The sequence below is a fragment of the Fukomys damarensis genome, unplaced genomic scaffold (assembly GCF_012274545.1).
Source record: "Fukomys damarensis isolate Sample0158 unplaced genomic scaffold, DMR_v1.0_HiC HiC_scaffold_30, whole genome shotgun sequence".
NCBI classification, from domain to species: domain Eukaryota; kingdom Metazoa; phylum Chordata; class Mammalia; order Rodentia; family Bathyergidae; genus Fukomys; species Fukomys damarensis.
Genome location: NW_022900942.1, coordinates 23992001 through 24002422, shown reverse-complemented (window position 1 = coordinate 24002422; position 10422 = coordinate 23992001). Strand labels below are relative to the sequence as shown.

At 38.2% G+C, this 10422-nt stretch overlaps 1 protein-coding gene across 7 annotated transcripts in view; it reads right to left on the bottom strand.

Moving 5' to 3' along the window:
• Positions 1 to 1656: 1656 nt before the first annotated feature.
• Rnf152 (ring finger protein 152) overlaps positions 1657 to 10422 on the bottom strand; it is a 79316-nt gene continuing 70550 nt past the window's right edge. For all 7 annotated transcript variants that reach the window (XM_019210783.2, XM_010644862.3, XM_010644859.2 and 4 more), the window contains one exon: positions 1657 to 8626. In XM_019210783.2, the coding sequence (XP_019066328.1) occupies positions 7875 to 8486 (612 nt within the window). In that variant the 5' untranslated portion in view covers positions 8487 to 8626 and the 3' untranslated portion in view covers positions 1657 to 7874. The remainder of the gene's footprint in view (positions 8627 to 10422) is intronic.

Sequence of the window (10422 nt, the reverse complement as noted above, 5' to 3'; positions counted from 1 at the left end):
AAAAAAAAAAAAAAAAAAAAAAAAAAAAAAAAAAACCCAAAAAACAAAAAAAAAAACAAGACTGCCGAATACAAAGCTAGCTTTTCATTTTGTTCTGTTCGATTACAAAAATGAGTATTGGAGCAAAGTAACACCTCACCTTTAAAACTACAGGGATTATTTTAAATTTTTCCAGATGGAACCAGAACATGCTTACAACCAGCACCAAGGCACATCAGATCACTGATAATACCTTAACTAGGGTAAGGCCACCTGTTAAACTGAACTGATATTCATTAAGGTGATTCAGTGATTAAAGGTGAGATGCTTTTCATCAAAAGGGCTCTCCAGAACACCTTCTGTCCTATTGAGAAAACATACATTGAAGGACACCTTTCCAGACTTGGACTCAAGAGGCAAGGTCAGAGGCTGCAGGAAGTTGTTCTGTACACAGTACAATGCAATGGCTCTCTTGGGGTCTGGGGCATGCTGTGTCATTTCTAAACAGTGGAAAATATAGAGAGCCATCAGGAGCCACAAGAACCCAAGCTGCAAAAAAAAGCTTCTCAGGAGTCACTTGAAAGTCACCTCTACTTAAAACCCTTGGCTTGGGAGCCCCTTATTTCTTTATAATCTGAGCCAATTAAATTCTTCAAGAAAATGGGTGATGAAAACATCAGCCAATCTTTTTTTTTAATTTGTGGAGTGGGGGTGGAAAAAACCAATGCATGAGTCTATTTGAAACCATATTGAATTTTAATCATAGCAAATGTGTTTGAACAGTAGTCAAAATCAACATTACCACATATACAAAGGACAAGACACCAGTTTGGCATACAAAAATACCATATATTAAAATTGAGTTCATTGGAAAAACTCAGGACTGGCTACGATACCATCTACAACAGAAAGAGCAAGCTAGTACGCTTTTAAGACATTCAGATTTATAAACAGCAGCTTGATATCCCCTTTACGAAGTCAATATTTGGCAACATTTGGACAATATTTTCTACACAGCCAAGCAGCTCATTTATCTGTAGGGCAATTTGGCCTTTTAAAAGAAAAGCTCCTAAAATAAAAAATCCACATAACTGTAAATGAAACATGTCAAGGACTCTAGTGAATAGCCTCTGAGCAGCATTAATCTGGCCATTTGTCTGAAATATTTGTTATCCAGGGGTTAGGGAATCCACCAGTGGAGCTATTAAGAATGTAAAGAACCCTGGACTGCAGCGAGATGGCTTATGTTGAGTTTGTGACCACCCCAAGCTGAAACCAGCCTCCACACCTGTGACTGTACAGTGAGACAAACACAAATAAATAGTGGAATAAATAAATGTAATAAATGACCGCAACCAGTATATAAACCAAAATATTCAACTAATTTTACCAACAGTAGTAAGTTACTCAAGATAGAGCCACAGAATTGGGCATTGCATTCCACAGTATAGATGACAGAGCTTGTACTGAATCCATCATTAATTCCAGCTAGAACAAGCTCTGGTATTGTCTAGAGTGCTGACAACCCAACTGAAGAGTATAGCTGAACAAGGAAAATGGGGCCTCCTGAAACCCACTCATTGGTTGAGCATATTTCCTGTATGTTTTCAGCTTAAGAATCCTGAACTGAATTTGGTTTTCCATGCCAGAAAGGCAAGTTGTGCTTGATTAAGTTATCCCAGACACCCTGTGCTACTTTCTTCAGCTGGCTTCGGCCACAACTCACCTCAAGGCATATGGCTTGTTTTGCAGCTATACTCCCATTACAGCTTTTCCTTCATTAAGTATCTTCTCCCCATCTGGGCATATCTGCCTAATCGATATTTGACCACTGGCTCTGTTATTACCTCGCCCAAAGAGGGTCTACTTAGTAGTTGGATTGTCTCCCAGTCAATCCAGCCAGAAGCACAGTGTAACAGCTACTGTGTGCTTTCACTATTTAGAGACACGACAACTTTTTCCTCCTCTCATGAACCCTTACCACCATCATATCCAACCACCTAGTTTCAAATTCTCAAAGCAAATGTCAACATAAAAACTGACTAGACCTTTGGAAAATTCTTGTTAGAATAACCCAGTAACTCTCAACTCAAGAAGATTATAGAAGACTTTCCCATGAGCTACTAGCCCTAAATCTTTTGATGGTGAATTTAGAACAGTGTTCTGGAAGAACAGAGACAGTTAGAAGGTAACATTTCCAAAAACAAAGAAAATACACCCTGTTGCACATCACAGGAGACCTTCAAAATACTATGCTCTAATTATTGATTGTCCCTTAAACATATTATGATATGAGTACTACCAAAGCATTAATTAGAATAATTAGCTAACAAGATGAGTGTTTTCAAGCACCACTACATTGTAAGTGAGATTTACAAGTGGAATACCCTAGGCAGTGAATCCAGAAAAATCAAAAGATCATTAGCCAGACTGAGCAAAGAAACTTGTGTAGAAAAAGTAAGAGCCACATTGTGGAAATTCAAGAATACTGGTACACTCCCCCAATTCCTTGAGTAAAGCAAAAAAAAAATAAGCTATTTGGAAGACAGAAATTAAATGTCCCACTTGCTTATGCTTCTCAGTAATCAAGGCCTTTTCCACACACTTTATGTAGTAGAACCCACCTCTTCCTATATTTGAGAAGTCTGAAGAGTTTAATTAAAAAGACATTCCCAAAGGTAGTTGCTTGGACATAAATGTAAGCAACTCATAACAATTGTTAAGAAATTAACTCTAACTTCAACATTACATAATCTACAAATTGGGAAACATGACTAAAATTTTTTACTTTAAACTCCAATTATAACAAAATCGTATGTGTGATGCGTTTGTGTGCGTGTAGTAAGTCAATTGTGTCAGAAAAATCAAATGAATCTCCACTTATTTTTGAGAAGTATTTCATGTTGAACAAAATCCAGCAACCGAGCATCATTACTTTCAAAACAGTCACTGAATTATTTTGGTGACCTCATCCTTCTCTAGAGTTTCTGTATGGGTAAGGGTACCTTGTGGTGATGCCTTACTGAGAATGATGGAAATGTCAAGGAACAGCTTCTCCATTTAGGTCAAGGATGACAAATTGGCCGATCAATTTTTTGGTGTGGAAGCAAAAAAACTGCCTGGTAGGCAGCATCATTTTTATATGGGAAGGTAGAAATTGCAGTGGTTTGCCTATCATCCCTCTCAAACTAAAAACCTTTGGATTTCTAATACATTTGAAGAAAAGCCACCATTTTGGGAAAAAAATTAAATAAAATCTTAAAGATAGATGAAAAGAACGGTGATGCCCACTGACAAATTCTAGAGAAAAATCCCAATTCTGTTATGATATAGCAAATGTATTTGGTTTATATTACATTTAGGAAATAACTAAAACCAATATGGACACAGTCTAGATTTTTAAATTAAGAAATGAGAAATCTAAATCAAAATCGAGACTGGAATAAATACCAGACAACAGTAAGAATCTGATATGAAAACATATCTCAAGCTGAATTTTCTTCTTCCCTTTACTCACTTAAAAACCAGTTCCATTCTTTAAATTCCATTGGGCAATGTTTTTTAACTGTAAAAAAATGTTTTAAAGTGCTTTGTGCTTCAAATATTTTAGTGATAACTAAAATTAACAAGAGCGATACTAAAACAATGTCAAATCCCACTCTAAAAATAGTACCTACATTTTAGTTTGGCATCTGAAAAATGATGCCCAATATGTCCACACCAAATACAATGACAAGCTAGCAGACTTCAAGGGCAGACAAAAACACTCTGAACACTGCAAAACATGCTTGCTCTTAGATTTTGCACCTTACTATTGCAGCGATGAAGTTTAGGTAAAATACTGGAAGAGAAGAGGGTTTTCATTGGACTTTTTTTTTTCCAGTAACAAGTACTTTTTGGCCAGAAGACCCTAAACACAATTTCACAGTTCAGATCATGCACAGCTTGCAAGTCAAACATTTTATGGCTACCGTTTAACTACTATTTTTGAACAATAGATTCACATGCAGCTAATGGTCCCAGAAAAGGAGCTTAATAAAGCAGTCTTTAAGTTTCACCAATTATTCCTTGGTCCAAAGTATCAATAACCCCAAAGGGCAACCTATGAATGTTTACTGTAGTACTTGATCACATACTTTTCAAGCCCAGAAAGAAATTTTTCTTTTTGCCAACTGCAACTAGCCAATGAACTCTCTCCTTAGCCTCACTGTTATATTACAAACACCCTGGCCAGTAGTCAATATGGTAGCCATTAGCCACATGGGACTATTTTTAAATAAATTAAATAAAACTTAGACACCAACTCATCAGCCATATTGTCTCCACTTTAATTCTGTAAGAGCCAATGTGGCTTATGACTATGATATTGGACAGTACAGGTTATAGAATATTTTCATCATTCTAAAAAGTTCTATTGAACAGCACTGATCTAAAATATCCCAAGGGCTGCACAGTTGAACCTCTAAGGGACCCATTCTGTAAATCATGCACAAGAATAAACAAATTTATTTTAAAGAAAAAACATTAGAGCTTTCTGATCATGAAGTATGACTGGGAACTCAGAACCAATTCAAATTTCATCACAACTTATGGCCCCAGGTCAATATACAGAATCTTTGCAAAGACAATACTTTTGGGGGACACATGTGGCTCTACTCAACATATTAAGCATTCTCTTGCTTGTGTCAGGATCATTAATAGGGATGAAAATTCATGCTTCATATAGTTTACTATTTACATAACACTTATTGTCTTTAACTTATGGGGGAGAGGATGAGCCGATGTTTTTCAGTTTTAAAAATTCACATTACGTGGTTTGATAGGTTTTTTAGATGTCTGTAATGATCTTTAAATCAATCTCTATTCATTACTCAGAGAGATAGCCAACTGAAATAAAGAAACAGACCTACAAAACAACCCTTCAAGCAATAGTTGACATGATAAAGGGTAGTCATCAACCCTGAAAAGAATTCTAGCCAGACAGAGATGCCAATGGATCTAGGAAGGGACAAGAGGGCACAGCAATGCACAGTTCTTATCCCCTCTTTGCAACAGAAGTACAATCTTCCAGGCTCCTTTCTGGCCTCTGTGGACTCATCTATAAAAATGAAGCCAGCAAAGGCTGCCCACAGCTCTAACATCTTGTGCTTTTTTTCAGTTGTGACTTTTCACTCATATGCAACTATGCATTCTGGCCATTTGTGTCACTGGCCTTTTGTCACATGGGATAGATAGGTTGTTAGTGTTGTGGAAACATGCCAGAAGAGGCCAAAGCAATGGGATGCCAAATAACATCGACACATCATTAAGCATGTAAAAAATTCCATCCAGCAGGCTGAAACAGCTCCTTCCTTCTCTCCCTCCACTACTCACCCCCACACAAGAATGTACATCCTGACAAGCAAACTACAAGCACAATTCACTTAAACAACTTTAATAATGTTCCTTACCTTAATAAGACTTGCACAGAAAAGTCTGATTTGGGCTACTATTATTAGGTAAGTTGTAAGGTCAGGAATCTACCAGAGAGCCAATTAATTTTGCACTGCTTAATGGCAGCTCTAGCACGGGACTGTTTTTAAGTAAAAATTCAGTGGACATTTTTACTTTACAGCTTTGCACTAAGAAACACAAGACACTGTATCAGTACACACATTAGTGTCTATATATAACCTACTAAACAAGTAGAACTCTATCACATACTATACTACAGGGTCAGTCACTTCATATTGTACATAAATGTATGCAGATATCAGTCATAAAATTAAATTGAATATGGCATGGATTAAAATTAAAAGGTAAAGTCTGTCTGAAATGCACTATTCTTAATACATTTCTCTGATTTTTTTTCTCCTCCAAGTGACATAGAAATTAGGTCAGACATGCATTGCAGCAGCCTGGGAGTTAAGAAACTGACACTAACCCAACATTATATTATGTAATAAAGGATAGTACTCAGCTAATATACCTAAATTATTAATACCCAAATAAATTCTAGATTATTTGTTGTATAATGCCCAATAGCTTACACAATAAAATTGCATTTTAACCTAATTTCTAGTTTGAGCTTTCAAATACATGTTCTAAAGGTCTTAGGACAAATTTGAAAGATTTGAAAAAAGATTTCATAATTTATTTTTTTGATACCAGGGATCGAACTCAGGAGTTCATAATTTAAATTGAGTTATCAGACCAATTAAGTGTTAGCTTTGTATTCTAGGTATTTTTTTTTATTTCACATTAATTCCATCATGTTAGTATGCATATTTTGTGCTAAAAGACAATAGTATATAAATAAATTAGGTTGTCTCAATCTTATGGGGCTATTTCCTAATCTTGCTTTTTGGGACTAGTCACTATTTATCTTTCTCATATTACCCCCAACCACCACCACCTTTGCCACCATTTTCAGGATTCAATGAAACCTAACCTATATTTATTTGAGTGGGGAGTCCTTGACACATAGAACTTGCTTCCTGAATTCCACAAAAGGAATTAAACTATGCAACTCATAGCTATTTCTGAATGCAGATACACACAGGGATAGGTATTTACCACGTACTGCTAGAAGGTCTTTCACCATGAGCACCTATATACTATCACACACTTAAGAATGATTGAACATTCATGAGGAACTGGTCCACTTACATCAGAATGTGAGTTGTTAATGTATCTTGTCACTTTTCTCAATAAAAACACTTTGAAATACAAAAGATCTTGCTTGTACCAACAGGAGGAAACAGGAATTCAAAAACATTTAACTCTCTTAGAACAACATCTTTGAAAAACAACCACAGACTGTCTATTAAAATGCCCATCCAGGTTTGCCACTCGTTAACAACACTTAATGGCACTGACAGTACTCCAGACTGGAAGAAAAGACAAGCTCTTCTCTCACTCTCCATTGGTGCCTTAACAAAATACAGGACCTAACATAAAGCAGAGGAGTGAGTGCTGGAGGTGAATGGAAGAAACGCCTCACTGGGAGGACAGGTGCCCACAATGTGACCACTGTGACACCTTCACACCCACAAAGTCCTAGTCCAGGGATTCTCCTAAACAGCCTGGAAAACCTGAGGTAAATCAAATCACACACACTTACACACACATACACAAATACACAATATTTACATTTTAAATTCTTATTTTGTGAGATGGCTTGAGAAAAACTGGCATACAGTTTCCTGTGGGATCAGGCAATTCTCATTATTTCTCGGTTTATTGCTCCCCTGTTGGGCTTTCCATTTAATAAACATGTAGCGAGCTCTAATCACAAGTGAAGAAAAAGGAAGGTACATGACAAAACACAACACACTGGAGACACTTTGTTCAAATATTTTCTCTGAAAAAACAACAGTCTGTTTCACTTACTTTGATTTGGGTGCCATTCAAAATGTATATAAAGCCTTAGCAACTAAATGAAGACTCAGTTTCATTAAAACAACAAAAAGCAAAGAAGCCAGTACTGTGTATGTCTTCACTGAATTTTCATGGATTCGAGGTTTAAATCTACTTGTATGTACAGCATCTTGGTTTTAATCTACCGCTTTAAGAGATCACATTGTATGCACATGTACAGTTGTAAGTAGAATATGTCTATCTCATAACACGATCTTGAAAAATCATAAATTACAGCCCATTTTATATATGATTATGAGGATGCATGCAATCATCTTCAAAACTGTTGCCATCAATTCTCACAATTCTCCCGGAATCTTGTTGAGACATCGTCTGCCCTTGGTGTCAGTCTTTGGGTGAATCAAGTGGCAACCCAGAGGCCAGCACTTGGCACCAAATGGTCAGTGTCACCCCCCCATCTTCTCACTGGAATCTTGTCACCAACACCTGCTCAACCCCTAAGTTGGCACCCAAAAGAAACTCCCTTGTACCCCACATCAGCCACAGGATATCACAGTGAAGCGCTTAGAAATGCAAGACATGTTGTGGAGCACGATGCCCAGGAGGAAGACCAAGACGCAGGCCACCAGGATGACAGTGCACACACCAGACCAGGTGGAACTTTTCACCACGCCCCGCCTATCTGGCTCCTCCTCCACCACCTCCTGGGGAGCCCCACCTTGCAGGGGCTGCTGTTCAGCAGGGATGGTCACCACCGTGACAGACTTCTGCTGGCTCCCAGGCAGCAGGCGGCAGCCCAAGTCTCCAGGCAACAATGTGCGCTCCTTAGAGATGGGCAGAGGCAGCATGTAGCACCCATTGCTGGGAAGTTTGATGAAAACAGGGGTGTGCTCAGAAGTGTGCGGAATGGCAATCACGGCCAGGACCTCGGGGTCATCTGGGAGCTGCGACACAGAGAAGCCTGGAGGCAGCTTGGTGATGCCTCGACACCAGGGGCACCTCACGTCCTTCTGGCTCGTCCTCATCTGCTGGAGGCACACTGAGCAGCAGGTGTGTTTGCAATCCAGCAGCTTGGGCCTTCGCCGAGGGCTATAATAATTGAAACAGATCTGACATTCCAACAAAGAGTCCTGGGAGAGTGTCTCCATTGTGGACCTTGAGCAGGAAGGGCAGGGCCAAGACCACAAAAAAGGAGCTGGTTCTCAGAGGCCACCACTTCGTGTCTTTCTGATGTCAGGAGGGGATCATGGAGCTCACAGGTATTGAGCGTTAGCACGTGTGTTCATATCTGAGGGAGATAAATAATACAAAACAGTAATTCATTCAGAGAAGTTGCAATGGCAATATACTTAAAGGATTTATATCATAGTTAAAATTCCAGCCTGCCTCATAAGCATAGAAGTTTACCACTGGTGAGACTCAAAGATTCTTGTAATGCCCAGTGGAAGATGAAGGAACATTCTTAGACCATATGTCAAAGTAAACACTTATTTCTAGGGGCTGGGGATTTAGCTCAGTGGTTCTGTCACCTGCCATACAAGTGCAAGATCCTGAGTTGGATCCCCAGTACAAAACAAAACAAAACATTTATTTCTAAAGAAATGAATACCACCAACAGCTGCAGATAGTGGCCCCTTATTTCATAAAGAGAGAGTCTTGTTTCATTCTGCACATTTCAGAGGACCATGGGCATCTTAAAATACACTGGAGAAACATTCTCACTCACTTCCATTAAGTTTGTAGCATTCCCTAGAAGTAAATTTCTTTCCGTGGATCATCTGACTTCTTCCTGGTGTTACTTACTCTTCTACACTATTTGTATTTGCCAAATCCAGACAACTTCACAAACCTAGGTGTTTCCTGTTTAACTGGCTTGCTCACCGTATAGGAATTAGGATTGTTCATTTCTCACAGACGATTAAAGTGATACCACAGGCAGAAGCATAAAAAGTCATCTTTTATCTTTTTCACTGTATCACTAAACCTAGCAATTCTTATCAATTGGCTTTAAAAGGGAAAAAAAACAGAACAAACCAAAAAACTCAAAACAAGAGAAAAAGCACAGCAATGAACCAAAGGAGAGGGGGCATCACAAAGGTACCACTGATATTTACCAGTCAGTTCATTTAATTTCATTCTCTTTAGATTTACACCAAGAAACACAGCTGAAAGCAGATACTCTGTTGTTGGTGGTGGTTGTGGTGGTGCTGGGGATCCAACCTCACATGTTCTAGGCAAGTGCTCAACCACTGAACTGCACCCTCAACCTCTAAAACCAATACTATTAATTCCTTGATTATAATGAAATGCTATATAAAGAAAGCAGAAAAGACTGGCAGACTCCCCTCACTGTAAAGAAAAGAAATGAATACATGAACACGTTAGGCTTCCTGGTTTCAAGGAAAAAAGAAGAGAACTTAAATGAGATTTTCCCTACTCCGGGTCTCCAACAAAGGCAAAACAAAGGCTGTCCAACTCTGATCCTATTGAAGCCACCTAAATTATATGTCTCTAGATGGAGGCTTAATGATTCTGCAAACAACTGTACTATCACCATTGAGACACAATCATTGATAATCTAAAATCCTGCCTACACCCAGGGGCAGAAGTCTTAATATTTCTAACTTCCTTTATGAATTTAACAAAGCGCTGCCATGATGCACAATTAGTGAAAATCAAATTTTTTAAATGTGGGAAAAAAAAAACCCAATTTATAAGCTAAAAATCACTGATAAAAAGTGACAAAAGAGCAATATGTTTTTAAATATTTCAGCTGTATTATAAGCCCCTAAACTATTAAAAGTAAAATATAGAAAACACGCAGAAAGTCCATATAGTCACCTACATATCTTTCCACGAATTCAAGAAATGTTTGAGGATCATGCACAAGGCACCTTGTGTAAAGCATTTGGTATTTATATTTGCCCCTTGTTACTTAAAACTTTGTCTCTGCCCATACTCTGTACCAGATTAGAGGTGGGAGCTCCAAGTACTTAAAACAGTTTTTATGTGACTACAAGTGTTATAAAGAGCTACAGGAATCAGGGATGTCTTAGTGAAAATATGGATTATAGATAGGAATCA